Genomic DNA, 17,556 nt, shown 5'->3' with positions numbered 1-17,556 from the left:
TGGGCCTTTAGGGATCTCTTTTCTAAGGCAACATTTTTTTTCTTTTTCCTCTATGTTTTCTTTTGCCATTCCATACCAATTCCTGAACTTGGTAATTTATGAGATATCTTTTCCCTCCAAACAATGCTGATATCTTATCTACTGTGTATAATATTGCGGTTTTGAGAGAAGTTACAGATAAGCCTTGAACACTTTAAGAATTCATAGTCAAATAAAATACTTCCTGAAACCAGTCAGTTATGTGTTATAACCACCATTTCTTGGTAAGTATTGAGTGCTATGTGAGTGCAAAGGGTAAGCCAAAAGAGCAACATAATTTAGGGGCAATGGAATTATGCTACAGAACTCTGAGATAGTATACAATAATTCACTTTCACAGAGCTGGATATACAGGCTAATTTGAGATGCACAATTTCCTATGTAAATAAAGCAAAAAGATTGAGTGATTTATAAATATGCCCATATTTGTAAGACATACATTGTTAAAAAAAATAGATAATTGTCACTTCCATAGCCATTACGAATGTCTTTGTCTCTGATGATTCTCAGGAAAAGTTGTGTTGAGAACACATTTAACCAGTCACACTATAGAGAAATAAATTTGGGTGAAAGAACAGAAATCAAGATACCCAGCAGTGCATCTTCTAAGTTATGTCTTCATTCCGACATGTTTCAGATGACTTGATGCTAGATATTGAATGGAATGGGAATGGTATTTGTTATTGGCGTGGTCACTATATACCAAGTAATCTAATATATTATCTGGTTTGGTTTTTGTTTGGTTGGCTGGTTATTCTTTTGGTGGTGGTGGTGGTGGTGTGTGGGTTTTTAGTTGTTTTTTTTTTAATTTGCTTTCTTTTATCGAAGTATTTCATGGTTATCCTCTAACCTGCCAGTTCTTTATAGAAAGTGCAGAATGAACAATTTATGATATGAGAAAGGACACTTTTGACAAGTTCATTTTCCACTCATATAAAGCTTTTGCTTGCTAACATACTCCAGCCCAAATAGAGAAAACGGATCATGTAGAGTAAAACAAAACAAAACAAAATATTTCTACAGAAATAACTTTCTTCTGACAGTAAATGGTGGACCTCCCCAGACCTGCTGACTCTGTAAAATATAGAGGGAAACCACAGCAGTCAAAGATTACTTTAGATCAAATGTATGAATACTGTTTCTTCAGTTTCAACATCTGAGCCTCCTTCATGCGCACATACAGTTTACTAATCTAAAAAAAAAAAACCATAAATTATTTTGTATGTAAAACTGTTTACTAAAACTGGAAATAGCATTTAGAAAATTTATCTGTTCTTGTTCCTTGGTTTAGTGAATAAAGGGCATAATATCTTGTAAACATAACACACCACATTTTTGCATGTGATTTTCTGTAGGCTCACTGTAGAACAATTAAAATTGGAAAAGTTGAAAAAAATTTGAAAAGCTGAAATCATATTTCATATTATTAATTCAAAATATTTAAGCAGTTTATAGAAGATTACCAGTCATAAAGAATCAGTATAGATCGGTCAAAATTAAATTGCAATACATTTTTTACAAATGTATATGTTCTTACACTTATTTTGCATAAACATCTACAATCTGACCTGGAATTACTCTGTCTCCTAAATTAAAAGCATGTTTTATAATTATATAACTCTAATATAGTGAGGAATAGTTGGATTGCTCTGTTTTACACAACTAGGATTTCATTTCTATAAGATGCTGGATAATGTTTTGCTTTTTTAGTTATTGCTAAATATGAAAATGGTCCAATTTTTTCACGAACTATGATGTTGCAAAATTACTTCACAGATTAATGAATATTGCTCAAATCTGAAGTGCAAAAAACCCCATACATATGAATTAGAAATAGTTACATGTTGAATATGTGATAGTTTACAACTGTACTTCAAGTGAACTTGGTAACAGAAAATTGGCAATACGAAGTGGAACTCTTCATTTCTAGGAAATCACATTCTATTATCAGATCTATCACACCTGAAAATTCTGTTTATCATTTAGTAGAAACCTGAGAACAGCAGGAAGCTTAAAATACCCTTCCCAATTTGAGCTACCTGATATTTTTTGTAGATAGCTTGAACAGACATAAAATAAATTAATATACTCTCTAAAGACCTATGTATAGTTGAGGAGCAAGGTAAGGAAATGGCAATGGAAAGATGTGATTTTTTTCCAGAACCCCTTGTTAGTGCAGTAAAGATCACTGCTCCAACTATTTGCTCATCATCACCCTGTTTCAAGAGTTTATGAATCCAGGATTACCAGCAGCATTGTTCATATGAGTGATCAAAATGAGGTCGGCAAGCTAACACTATTTACATTCACAGCCTGGATCTCTGCTACTCATCTGCATCTGTCTTCTTTTAGTATATAGAACATCTTTTCAGCAGATGACCAGCTCTCCAAGTCTAGAAAGAGTTTGGAGGAATAAAAAAATTCAAATAACAGAATCTGCAATCTTAGTAAGTAAACTGCTAGCTTTAAGTCAGTTTATACTCTCTGAAAGATTCTTTAGGTAGCGGAGTTGCCTGGGAAAAGCATTTAGTAGGTTTTAAAATATGAACTACACTGCTACCACAGTTTCAAATAAAATTATATTAAAATAACATTCCCAATATAATTACAAATAAAATGCGTATTATGTACTTACTATTTCTGATAAAATTCCATATATACAATATATTCCTTTTTATACTAAGAATTTTGTTATCTGTTCTAAATCAAGACAAAAAATATAAAAATCTCATTTTACCTCCTCCCCCCTTCTTTCTTTTATTTTCCAGTTCAATATTGTGTGAGATTTAGTTTCAGTAATGGCTGCTTGTTTTTAAAGTGGGAAACTTGTAATGTCTCTGGACATAGTCCATTCTTCCCATGCATAGCAGTCCTGACAATTAAAGACCGGAGCTCCTGTAATTTAAGCCTCTTTCTTTGCAGTCTGTCAGAGAGGCTGCTATGGAGATAATACCTGTGGGCCAGAGCCTAGTTTAACTCATACAACAATAAGTTAAATGAATTTCTGTCAATAACAATGTGTATTGGAGTATGTACATGTGAAGGAACAAAAACCCTATGGAGACTGAAGGAAATTATAGCAAAAATACAAAAAAGTAACATTGTAAATACAGGACAGGTTGTGCATCTAATCAACTTGTGAGTAAGCACTTACATGACTGATGTTAGTACTATTAACAGTTTAACAAATTACTGATTAGTCAGTGGTGACTTATTGTGTAGGAGTCGAGAGGTACTTCCTGATACACAGTGTTGAGAAAGGATGTTATCTTTATGGAGGCTCCAGACTCCCTAAGGCTTTATGTTAAGTGATTTCCCTTCTCCTGACCCATGGGTTTGATTCAGCACCTAGCTTTCAGACACAGTTCTTGCTCTGGCTGCTCCCCCAGCTGGCTGAGGATGTTAAGGGGATGCATAACAACACAGGGCATTGTAACAGGCAGTTGGATTTAAAGATTCAAAAAGAATCTGGCCTGTCTTTATGAGAAAACTAGGTTCAGGTGCTAGTAATAAGTCCCGAGATGTGATTCTTCTTTGGCATATTTTAAAAAAGGTTCTACCTCAAGAAAAAAGGAGAAAACCATATTTATGCCACAAGGTGAGGAGTATCTGAACAAGAATGAATGTGCACTGTTTCTTAGGGACAGGAAATTGTCCTATGTGGCGCAAGACAAAATCATCTGACCAAAAGAAAGATGCTAGATTTTGTACTTGACATACAAATATGTCTACTTTCAACTTTTTTCCTGAAAATAAGAATCAAATACAAAAATCAGATCAAATATGAAAACAAGAATAAAATATTTTTAATGAACTTTGTAGATAGATTACATATTTTTCCACATTATATGTCAAGATACCCATACCATATTTAAGTTTATTTTCTCTGTATTGTCTGTAGAGTTGGCAAGTTGACAGGGACGTTTTATTTTTGAGTGCTGTATGCACTAGGTTATAGTGTTAAAAAAGTGAAGAAATGTAACAATATCCACCACAATTGCCCTTCATACAGGTGGAGTAATCAGAAGATGTAACAACCCAGCTACAAAACATGGAGATAAACACTGGCAGAAATACAGAAAAAATAAAACAAGGAAAGAAGTGGCATAAAATAACTTATCTGGCTCTAGTGACTATCTAGAGTAACAGCTTTACTGATACTGAACGATATTTTCTCAGGTAGATGATATGTTATTTTTTTCTACTTAGAGAAACAAAAAAAATGTTTGGATTCTTACTGTCCCCACCTGAAAAACACTCAGGTTACCAATCTGTGGCCAGATGTGACTGTAAACATATATCTCAGGAAAACATGATGCAGATGCCCATGAAAAGGAGCTGTGGGTTCCTGTAAATGAAATTAGAGGAACAGACTTCCAAAACAGAGTATTATATAAGAATTTCTGGTTCCTGGGTCAAATTCAATTCCTTGCTTTGGCTTTGGTTTTAGGAACTTTTTCATAATGCTGCTATATGGCAAACTAATCAGTGCCTGTAAGTTCACAGGGATACAGTTTTGAACTCTTACGAAAAGGTGTAGTAGGAAAAAGACTGTTAAATGCCACTCAATGCTTTGAAAATTTACCTCCTAGTGTTCTTGAAAATTATTTCTCCTGAGTGGAGAGGACTAGAAGGAAGGAAGTAATTAAGTGAGGTAAGATGTGCCTAACACAAAAAAGAAAAAAAAAAAAAAAAAAAAGAAAAAAAAGAATACAACTAGAAACTGAAGTTGCTTAAACCAGAGAATTTATAGCTGATTTTGGGAAGTTCAGAAGCTGTAATGCTTAAAACCCCCTTCCTGTACACTGTTACAAGGTGACTGGTTGCCTTAACAGCAGTCAATAAATAGGAAGACAAGGGTTATTTTGCAGATAGAAACTTGGCAGTTTTACACTCCATGTTATATTCAAAAAGGAGACTTCTGGTAGTTTCTGGACAGATTATTTGAAGAAATATAATTTTTTGTTTTAAGTTGGTCATTTTAAATACTATGCCAATATCTTCTACAGTCCCTTGTGTCCTTAAGAGTTTGGAGCTATTTTTTGTGTGTGACTGAGTCTCAAATTTGCAATTTTTCCAACAGTGAAACAGAAGATAACCACTGCTGACCTCAATTATAGTCAAGATCGTACAGACTTATTCATATATGCTGAATGATTTGGTCTGTAATAACAATACATATATTTATAGAATTCTTCTTTTCTACCTCCCTGAAGCTGCACACTGACCAAGATAAAGGAGATGGAAATTTAAAATACATATTAACAGGAGATGGGGCTGGCAGTCTGTTCATTATAGATGAAAATACAGGAGATATTCATGCTGCAAAGAAATTGGACAGAGAAGAAAAGTCCCTGTATGTGCTACGTGCCAAGGCTATAGACAGAAAAACTGGAAGACAAGTGGAGCCAGAGTCTGAATTTATCATTAAAATCCACGATATCAATGACAATGAACCAAAATTCACCAAGGACACATACACCGCCAGTATTCCGGAGATGTCTGGAGTTGGTAGGTAAAAACTTATCTTTATATAAAATACAAATGGGTTCGAGTTCATTTGGAACTTTTAAGTAATTTATTACTTGAGGCACTTAATTCTAGCTTGTGTGAATACCCATGGAACAATTTACATTGCCAATAATGTACCATGAATTATTGGTTCCTGCTTTTATTTATTTGCTTCATTTTCATCCACTTCTTAATTCTTTTGCCACACTTCAAGCTACTATTTACTTTTGTAAGCCTATCAGAACCATCAAGGAATATATATATGGTTGTCTTATCAGTTACTACATAGTTTTGCCACAGCCGAGAATATCAGCTGTGTAAAATGTATCCTCTTTGTGTTTGTAAAATCTAATTTACCAAACCTTTCTGTATCTTTAGAGACAGAGAGCCTTAAGCATGTAAGTATGTAAATCATCATGTATCAAAATTATGCCAAATATGTTCCTCCAAATACAAGTTTTTAAATATTATTTTTCCTCTTTGGTGTCAACATCAGTAGTTGTCCTCATTTTTTTTAATATAGACTTGTCCATTCGGGTTTCTTTAAGATATCAACCATATGAACACCTTCTTCAAAGAAATAACTCTTTTTGTTTAAAAAATGTGTTTCTTCATGGATAAACACAGCTATTCACAACAGCTGCAATGAGAAGTAAAAATGTGGAGTGATAGAAGACAGGTAGAAAACATAGCATCAAAGGAAAATAATTCTCTGAGTTTTGTTTAAATAATATAAATTGATAGATAATATTCACCAGCACACATTCATCAGAAGTTATGATTACCTAAGTGCTCCACTCTTTTACAGTACGGACAGTACAGTACAGTACAGTACAGACTCATCTCTGATGAGATGAGTAAACATGAAGTACATAGGCTGTGGGAAACAACTAACAGATGAATTCTCAGGAGTTATTTACTTATCATGAATTACTGTAATGGTTTGCAAAATCAGTCCTGGATGATGGCATTGATAAGAGAGACAATAAAATACCAATCAACATTTGTGACTAATCTGTATCTTTGTGAAATAATTTCCAGAAGCCAATAATTATCTCTGAGAGCAGTAACAGAAATGTAATGGAACAGGACTCTAGTTTATAACTCTCTTTTATAAAAATAAGAAGGGAAGAACTACACTGCTATGTGTAATGCAAAGAGAATAAGAATCATTCTTTTAAAGATACATGGAAAATAGAGAAGCCTTTTCCAATCAGAATTTGCTTTTCTGATAATCTTTGAAGGAAAAATGTTGGCAGTGCACTTGTCATATTTAAGTTGAAATATATTTGTAAGGAAGAAACTCTATGGGAATAGATAGGATAAAAGGCATTATGTCCATCTTTATCCTTATCACTTAGTCCAACTTGACCCTCCATTAGAGTCAATGGAGAAGCATGAATAAAAGGATCCAGTGCTTTGACACTGCCTGTGAAATTTTAAGTCTATGAGATGAGATGTCTATATTTGATGAGGATGATGATAGTATAAGTACTATTATGTACTTTAAGCTGAGCAAGTGTCTATAAAAGACCCCAAAAACAGTGAGTTTCATTGTGAAAAAAAGAATTAGAGGAAAATTATTTAAACACTAAAAAAAGCCCTGTAGCTTCCAATATGAAGGCAAAAAAGGGATCTGAGTTACTCTTTGCTCTGTTTTGTTGACGTTTGCATTTGAGAGTATAAAAACTACATGGGAACGACCATTCTTAGCATTTGAATTTGAACAAGTAAAAGTAGTTTTGTAATTTCTTAAATTACCAGAGGATAAGAACCCAAATACAGATCAGTCCATCCAAGAAGCAGAAATTCTGTTTTTCTGAAGTCGGTCATAAGAATGCTAATATATTCCTTTTTGGAGTTCCTTTATCCTCCTCCAGATAAGGAAGCATACCTTAACTCGAGAAAATTACTTGTATGTGAAAAGGTGAAGTTCTTGCCATAAGTAGAATACAACTTACAGGTGAGCAAGTGGTACTCTTGTAAACCCCCCAATAAAGCACACAAAAGAATACATAAAATACAGAATGAAGATACTGTAGTTCTTGAAATATCTAAACAAAATAAAGCTATATGAATGTAAGCCAGCAAATATACACTGGGCAGCATATACAACAAAATGCAGGGAAAAGAAGAAAAGAGAGTGTTTAACAAATATTAAACTCAAAACTGACACGGTGTGGCAATGGGCTGTGTAAGTAGCTTGTGGTTCCTACTTTCCACGGTGGTTAGGATATCCATTAAAAAATCTCCAATGCACTATGAAAGCATCATTTAAGCAGTTGCAATTATTCTTTGTTCAATAGATATGATTTAATGAACAACTACTAGCTTTTCTTTTGTCTGGATATGTAGTCCAAATATTTTTTTTCCTGAATATACAGTTTATTGCAGAACATCACAAATTTACAACATTGTCAATTATGCAGGTAGGTTCATTATACCTCAACACTTAATCTCACGATAAGCGGGTCAAAAATGCATGGGAAAACCTCAGTTTCTTCCCATCCTTCACTTTATCCCAATTTTGTGTCTTAAATTTTTTTTCTGTTAATTATTATATTTATTATGTTTACCAAGTTCAACAAATACGACAGCAAATATTTATGAAAGCTTAGGAAAATGTCACTAAGACTGAGAAGTTGAAGAGGAATCATCACTAGCACAGTTTCCAGCTGCATGTGTTTCTGTTATTCAAATGACACATCGCACTGTGTCTTTCTCACTGTGTAACTGACTGTTTCTTGGAATAACTAGATCTAAAGCACACAGGGAAAATGATAAGTCAACACCTCTGACAGAATGTGTGATTTTCAGTACCAATAGGCAAACCTCGCTCATGTTTAACTAGTTTGATAGTAAGAACAGTGGATATGTAACATGACTCTTCAGCACAACATATCCAAGCCTGAGGGGAAATATGAATACTAATTTGTGCATTAGTTTGTATTGATCCTATGTTATGATATCTGCACTGCAGCCATCAAGCTATACATAAATTAACCTTGCTATGCATAAACAGGATCCAGTCATATCTCCAACAGCATTATGGATATATCTAAAATGCTGTGTAGCAAAGTTAGTACTGGAAGAAATCAAAACCACTGAAGTGAGCTGCCTGCAGTGCCATTTCAGATAGCTTTTACGGAAACGATCATGCTAAATGCTCACAGCGATACTAACTCAAAAAATTAATTTAGAAAGTTAGTTTAAGAGATTCTAAAACTCATAACATGGGATTTCTCATTAAAATCAGCTACTATACTAAAGATCTGGAGGATAATAACTGCTGTAGCTTTATTTTTAAAGAGTGCTAGAATTGACTGGAAGTGTCGTGAGATTTATGTCACACTAGGCAACTTGGTTCACTAAAAAATACTTCCAAAAAATGAGAAAAAGATGCTAGACAGACCCATAAAAGTTAATCAAAACATAATATTGAATGTAAAGGAACCAAAGATGTTCAACATTTTAAATTCGTGGAGTGCCAAAACCGTAAGATACAACCTTGGTCACAATGAAGAGCAGGTTGATTTGAAGCATAACCTATTCTAATTTGGCTGTATTTTAGAAATACTATAAGAGGAAACTTCAGAGAAGCTAAATACATATTATGCATATTGACAATAATCTTTTGATTTCCTCTTCATGTGGAAAGAAAAGTACAGCCCTCATCATACTTAAAACCTACTCATTTAATCTTCAAGACTTATGTGAGTAAAAGCTATGAGAGAAGTATTTTTCCAAGTAAAAGCTGATTCCTAAAAAAAAAACAAAAACAAAAACAACAACAAAAAACCCAAAAAAACCCAAAACCAAACAAAATCAAACCAAAACAAAACAAAAAACCCCCAAACAAACAAAAAAACCCACAAAAAACCAAACCAAACCAAAACAAACAACCAGCCAACGAACCAATCAAATAAAATGAAATCAAAACTAACCCTACATCTCATTGTGAATACCAGTTTTCTCAGGATATAAATAAAGTACTTAAGAAATTTTTAAAAACGGAAGTTAGCAATGAGATGTCATGTGGTGTTCAACCTCTTTTGACTCCCTGGTCAATATTATTACATTCTCCTGTATCTTGCTAATTTTAATCATTAAGTCCTACCATTTTTTCTCATTAAACATTTTTAGCATGCAGCTGATGAGTATTTCACAACGTATTTTTAATCTTCGAATTGATCTTATTAAGAGAAGGCATAATGCCTAATTTAATTTAACACTCATTTATTCACACTGAATTGCTGCTTTCTAAATTTTATGGATCTAACCAAAGGCACCTTCTGGTTCAGAATTTCTACATGATAAGATTTGTATAATGTATAAGTATAGAGGGCCATATTTTAAATGGCTCAGTTTAAAATTTATATTTTTTTCCATTAAATTATTTTTATTGCAAATACGGCCAGAATAAAAGAGTTTTTCTTTAGCTTAACAGTGAAGTTTGATAGAAGGACATTATATATGAAATAAAGATATGGCCATTTTCAACTCAGACATACAAGATTACAGCATGCCTAAATATGTCTTGTATTTAGCAGCTACTCTAAATAAAATATATATACAAAATACATACACACAAAGCAAAAGAGAGAAAGAGAGAGATGAAATTGCAGTGAAACACACAGGGTAATATGCATTGATACTATCATTTTTATTACCGTGCTGTTGTCTGTGAATGCAGTAGTATATACTGCAACATCCGTTACACAATGAGTGTGTTAGAAGTTTCATTATTGTTTTTCACTATTTCTGTAGTATCTCTTGGGAATCTGTAAGCATCACAACTACTACTGGATTTGAGCAAGACTGTATTCTGATGATTAGTTTGATTTACATCATGTTTTCAGCATCACATAATCATAACCACTTATTTCTCAAGAACAGTTTGTTATTTTGTGCAGGAAACGCTTACAAGAACAAGTAGGTCTTATGGTAATTAAAAAAAAAAAAAAAAAGAAACTGAACCAAATACAATAACCATCACATTTTCTATTTCTGAATTTGCTTATGTGAGTAAGCATTAATCTACAGATGTGTGTCAAAGACGAAATGGATGCAGCTCTCATCTTCCATATTTCACCAGAAAATAATTATATTTTCTCCTCTGCATATTTTCCCTGGTTTCAGATGTTTATAAAAAAAGCTATGAATGACTTTCTTGACTTTACCACAACCTCACGGAAACTATTTTGCTAACTTGAAAAATTTCAGAATGTTAATAGTTTCTAATAGTTAACATAAATTCTGTGTTAAAATGAATTATTGAGTTAGCTTTAAAAGAAAGATATATTTTGAACATTTTATCCACAATTTCGTATTTTACATTCTGCAGTTAAAATGTAGCATTAAAATTCATTTAACTGAAGCTAAGTACAGTGGCAAAATCCTGTAGCTAGAATACTTCCTATGTTTCTGTTTGCATTTACCACTATAACTAAAGAATTCCAAAATCTCCGTAAATGTCAGAATCTGCATAAGGTTCTCTTTTTTAAATGCAGTATCTAATTGTCTTTTAATTTATCTTCTTTATTATTTGTTATACAAGTTTTCAGAATGAAAAGTCTCTTTCAAAAAATAAAGATAAAAACATAAAGTAAGAGCTCAATGCCTTTCTTAAAATAAACCACCAAGGCAAAAAAGGCAAAAACCTCTTTTTGTTAAACAGTTAAAAAAAAAAAAGTAGATTCCAAGAAATTTGGGGCATTTTGGGGCTTTGTCAGTTTTTGACGTGCATTCTGTTACATACATGCATAGCATTTTTATTTACAATAGGCTTACACTACATTTTTATTAGGAAAATATATAGAATGCTTTATAAATATTTTGTATATGGGATGAGGCAGAATTTTTTCGGAAGAGTATGTGAGGGTGCTGTAAGACAGTGTATTTCCAGTTATAAAGAAAGAAAATCATTAGAACACTAAAGGAATCTTATTTAGATCATGATTTTTTTTTTCCTTAAATTATTCTATCATTTGTGTAGTTATGTATATAATATGTGTAGCATTTTCAGAGCAAAAAGGAGGCTTACTTTGCAAGGAACATGCTTGCTAGATCTCTGATACTATAAACAGGTTATTTTGAATTTGTACAGCTCCATCGACTTCAAGCTAGGTGTTTTGTAAGTGTTAGGATCTCCCCACATGGAATTTATTTCATGAATAATATACATGATTTCTGCAAAATTTAAATGTCCATGTATAACTACTATTTTTTTCCTGAGATTTGTCCTTAGTAAGATAAACAAAATCATATGTAATGTACATGTTTTGACTCTTCAAGAAACAGAATTAAACCATCCTCACAGGAAAATCTATGAGTTTAAAATACTCCCAAATAATTATGTGATTTCAAGAAACAAAGAAACATACACTCTGATACAAATGAAAAGCAATAGTTTCCTTTTAGGTTACAAACAACTAATGTAACTAAGTTTTAACAATAACATTTTGGCATGATTATCATTGTAAAGCTCTGGTCAAGATCCAAAACAAGGTATGAAATTAAAAATAGACACTGAATTTATATATTCTTTTTTCTACTTCATCACTTTATTAATTTTATTTTTACATAAATCATTTCACCCATGAGTGATACTACTTTATTCTTTGTAACTGACTGAAGAAAAGATAAATACTTAAGAAAATAATATAGGCAATCACATAAAAAATAATATCTATATATCATGTATATATACATGAAGGTAAGGAGGAAACTTAAATAAATAAATCATGTTCATAAAATTTGGAAATTCCTCATAAGTCATCAGAAACAGCACAGTTCCTTTAAAGTTTATCAGAATGTATTAACGTCACACTTGAAAGAACTGAGAGAAACTGCACATTCAGAAAAATGAAGGACAAAAATCAGCCTTAGCAAGATTCAAACCAGTGCTTCTGAAGAATTCAAATAATTCACAAATTTGAGATTTTAACATTACAGACAAGCAGATCTCAAGCTACAGTTAAAAGTAGTAGCTCTCTTTTTCTTCTTTTGGTCTCTCTGCTCCTAGTTGTGCTGTCTTATACCTTACTCAGGGTCCCTCTAAACCCAAAAGAAGAAAGTTTGAGTGAAATAATCAGAAAAATGGATTGTTCAAGGTCAACAGTATTTTTCTGCTACTTTTGTTCCCTGGGTCAGGTCACGTGAGGTTAGATGCCAGAGCTGGTGCTGGGGAGGTGACAAGATCATGCAAAGTTTAACAGGCAAAAGCAGGAGAGATGGTTTAATATAGCAGTAGCTGACCTCAGCTAAAAAATTGCGTGTTGTGTTCATTTTTCTTCAGCTACAAAATCCTTATATCTTCCAAACACAGGATGCCTCACTTCCTCACTTCCTTTCTCTCTTTTTTTTTTTTTTTTTTTTTTTTTTGGATGGGGGGGAAGTTTGGTTTCTTATTAAGACACCAACAAGTCAGAGGCAGCACAATGGGAAAACCAGAACCATCTATTCAATCCCTGTGAGTGATCACTCACTCTTGGTGCTGGAAGAAATTGGGCTTTCGTAGAATTGCTGTCAGTAAGTAAAGGCAGCTAGCACTCGCTGTAAACACAGGAAGATATAAATAATTTCCATATTTCTGTCCTGTGAGAACTGAGCCGCTGTCAAGTCATTGTTTAAGTTTGTTGCCTTCTCTAAGCTCTCATAAACCTCCACCTGACCCTTCATGGCATGCTGGTCTAAACTGTTTCCCATAGGAAGAAATAAGGTGACATTAGTTCAAATGCAGCAATTAGTAAGCAGGATGGATGACTTGTGAAGCACTATATGAGGCATTTAGGCTTTGTAAACTAGTTGTTCTAAATTTTGGAAATGAATTCTTAAGGTGATCACAAATTCATTTCATCCCTATATGTCTCAATTTCCCATCCATTAGCAGAAGAGTAGAACAACTCTACCCCATAGATATGTTGAAACATGTTCAGCTACTGCAGCAACAGACATCACAGAACCCTTGGAGTGAGAGTCTTTTTTGCCTAGTGGAATTTTCAGGCCTGGGATGTGTTAAGTGTGGTCCCTTTATATGTCTCTGAAATGATTCAGTTTAATATTGTTTGCCTGGCTGCTTTATTGCAACACATTTGTTATTTCCCATTATCTGTGTACATTGGAAACAAAACAAAACAAAAAACCCAGAGGTCTGAAACTCTCTAGATTAGAGCCTGAAATTAGCATTAAAAGTACCTGTATCATACACTAAAAATTGTTTGATGTATCCATTTTCCTTCATTTCAGTAGATTTTCAGCTATAACACTATAATCTCTGAACAAAAGCATAATGGGCCTGAATTCTTTACATCGGCACTTTTATTCACACTGCAATGCAGTACAATGGGATACATTCTGCATTGTTAAAGATGCTGTCCTTAAGATAGCATGTTAAACCACAGTCCTTTTATCTTTCATGGCTTCACATCTAAAAAGTAAAAATCTCATTGACATTATGGAAATATTAAGGAACAGCCATGTTGCTTCAGCTGGTATATATACCTCTTGATATGAACCTACACCCTTTATACACGCTTTGATATTAACGTGTTACAGTTCACAGCCATGTGCAACCTCTTTTCAGAGCCACAGTAAATACTGAGTTCCTATGCATGATACCAGTTTACAGACACCTAATTTATTCACTTATGAGCTCTTGCAGCTACCAGCCACCAAACAATTTTTCATCTTTTAAGACAGGCTAAAGTATAACAGGTGCAGTGAGCCCCTTCTCACATTCATGTGACCATATTGGAGCCTGCGGCATTTGAACTGCTGGTAGTAAGGACCGAAATAGCCGGTACTAATTAACATTACTAATATTAGGAACACCTGCACATTTATCAGAAGGAAAAGATCAAATAGGTGCATACATATGTTGTATCCTTTCTTAAAACTAAAACATGGCAGGCATTAAAATAAGCAAGCCAATAGTGGGAAGAAGTAATGTGTTGTCTAAGGGCAGGTCTTGCTCTTAAAGTGCTAATGTTAATGTCTGTTTATATCATGCCAATGCACAGGGTTCTTTGGTAACACCATGTAATTAAGTTAGTTGTGCTGTTTCAGGTGTCTGAAAAAAAAAATCCTTTTCTTCATTTAAATGATTTCTGAGAATGAAATTTCTCAAATGTTGGATCTGTAGTAGTCTGGGAAGACTGGAAACACAAATCTAAGTCAGGAATTGTAATTAACTAGATATAAGTTAAATCTGTTTGAGAATTGGTTATAGGTAGCCATAAAATGCAATTTACAAATTATATTGAGAAGTATTATTTCACTTTTTTTATTCTGTTAAATCAAAGTATACCTGAGATGCTTACCTAATCTTATCTTTTGAACACAGAAGTTTTTCAATCAGTTTAAAAACAAAGTCAGCTTTCTGAATACCTGAATACAGATTTTAGTTCCTGAAGTTATACAGCTGAGTGTAAAATGTTGGGTTTATTTTTTAAAATCATGCTAAAGCATGCACCTATTTTGAAAGTAAAACACAAAGGCGGGGTGGTTTGTGGTTTGTGGTTTGTTGTTCATGGTGTTGCTTTTCCACCAGATTTCTCTAAGTATTTCCAAAATGTGTAAACTAGATACAATAGATCATATTTGGGTGTAAGAGAAAATACATTCTTTTTTCTTAATATAACATAAATTAACATTACTAAGTGTCGCACACAGTAGAATGTATATAAATATGCTTTGACAGGATTTTCAGTCTTCCAAAGAGATAACAGTCTCATCAAACAGATCAATTTGTCACAAAACAAAAGTCCATTTCATGAGCTATACCCCTCCACCCTTAGCCCCCAGTCTTAGTACAGCTACTGAGAAATGAAAGCTTTATATCATGTGAATCTGAATGATTAGGACTACTTCTATTACAAATGATTTAGTTGCAGCATACCACCAGCCTAAGAGCAGCAAACTCAGGAAAGGGACATTACTCCTGCAAAAGAGGTCCACCATTCTTCTTTAAATCGACCATCTACCATTTAAATTGGCTCTCTACTGAGGTGGAGGAAGTATGAATGTCTGCTCATAATGGATACAGTATTGTTAAATAAGTAAATTTCTCACTTAAAATGTGTCCATACATATGTATATATATGTGTATACATGTATGCATATATAATAGATGTCTATGTTTATATATATTACAGAAATATAATATACATCTTCCAATTAAACACTGAAAATAGCTACGAGAATCAATAATAAAGTTTTAGCAACATAGAGAGTGAATTATAGAGATGGTAGTTACTGCATATCTGATTTTCTTTGTACAATTAACAATTCAGCTTGAATTCTATTATACATCACCAATTCTCCTTCTTGACAATCATATAGTCATTCCAGAAATTTTCTTTGTCATACACAGCCTTCAGAGTCAAGAAAACGAAGGTAAGAAAAGGCTTATCCGGGACTATCTTGTCTAACTTTTGCTTATTGGAAAACTACTCTATATTATTCCCACTGATACTCATCTTCTACTTAAGTACATGGAACAAGATAGCTTACAGCATTCCTTATGGCAATCACTGTATTTTTTTAATATCTAGCAAAATGCACATCCGCCAGTTTTCACAATCCTGATGCTCACATTTACATTACTTGCTATGTATCCAGAGGCCTCAAAAGACTTTTCAGAATAAACCCATATTGGTCACACCTAATTGGTAATTCAAACAAAACAACCTAAGTTGCTGTCCACTGAAGTATATACACATGTGTGAATATCCTGCACTTAACCAACAGAGTTGCTGCCAAAACCCCATAAATTCTCATCAAAACTTCATGTCAGAAAGCAAATGCCTTTAGTCTTTTGCAGCCTGGTGTTTTCAAATATATGAAATTTGTCCAAGTGAGATCATCCTCATGGTGTATGTCATTTACTGTGACTGTAATCTTGCAATCAATAGCCAATGCACTTGTGACCAATTTGCAAACACAGTGAAAACTCAACAGTCTTTAGCAGAACACTTCTGCATGTGAATCATTTGACAGATTATTGTCAAGACATTTGAACACTTTTGAAGATAAATTAAATGTTTAGAAATAATAATAGAAAAGTCCCTAGAGTGACCCTATTTAATATTCTAGGAGCGTTGTCTATATGTACATACATACACACACACATATTATACTTACATCTATATTTACTTATATATACCCGTGTAAGATCTAAAAGTGTTTTGCTTTGGTCTAAAAATAGTTCTCTAACTAATGTGACTTTTAAAAAGCCCATGACTAAGATAACATTGGAATTTGTTTAATTTTTCTCTGCTTTAGACTCAATTTCTCTTCCCAGTTATAGCTGAATGAGAATGAGGTTGTAGTTCTCAGTCATAGATAGAAATTTATAGTAAAGAGACCCTCCAAAATCTAATAAAAAGATACAAAAGCCAAGTTCAAAAAAAAAAAGCAAATGAAAAATAGATACAGAAAGCTAACTTGTTTTTTCCAAAAAAAAATCATAAACCTGTCTGTGTTGCATTGTAAAACACAGAACTGTACAGGCATGTATGTTAGAAATGCAAAAGTTAGCCCTAAGAAAGTGGCAGTTATTGAAAACTTATTCTTTTAATCTTGGCTTTTTGCTCTAAAGTGAAACTCTTAGAGTAGGAGTGTCAAACTAATTTTCACCGGGGGCCACATCAGCCTCGCGGTTGCCTTCAAAGGCCCAAATGTAATTTTAGGACTGTACAAATGTAGGAGTAGCAAGGCTGATGTGGATCCCTGCGTTAGAGATTGAATGGAGGAGTCCACATAATGTCATTTGAGAAAATAAAATGGGAAGGCAGAAAGCTTCTTAAAGCTGTGTGACATCAACAAAGGGCCCTGAGATTAGTGAAGAAATCACATCCCTATGTTTATTTCATTATTTTATAAATTAAAAATTATAAACAGAACTACAAGCTTGGTTGGAAATTTTGACTAGGAATTGGGATTTTTAATCAATAGTTTACCACGTTGCAGCCTTTACAAACTATTACTTCTATTAGGATCAAAGGG

At 33.4% G+C, this 17,556-nt stretch overlaps 1 protein-coding gene across 2 annotated transcripts in view; it reads left to right on the top strand.

Moving 5' to 3' along the window:
- The window catches only part of LOC135986243 (cadherin-9), a 68,398-nt gene that overhangs the window by 20,550 nt on the left and 30,292 nt on the right, over positions 1 to 17,556 (top strand). For both annotated transcript variants that reach the window (XM_065630147.1, XM_065630148.1), the window contains exon 2: positions 5,256 to 5,550. In XM_065630147.1, coding sequence (XP_065486219.1) covers positions 5,256 to 5,550 — 295 coding nt within the window. The remainder of the gene's footprint in view (positions 1 to 5,255; positions 5,551 to 17,556) is intronic.

The sequence above is a fragment of the Caloenas nicobarica genome, chromosome 2 (assembly GCF_036013445.1).
Source record: "Caloenas nicobarica isolate bCalNic1 chromosome 2, bCalNic1.hap1, whole genome shotgun sequence".
Lineage (NCBI taxonomy): Eukaryota > Metazoa > Chordata > Aves > Columbiformes > Columbidae > Caloenas > Caloenas nicobarica.
This window is presented reverse-complemented; position numbering and strand designations above follow the sequence as displayed.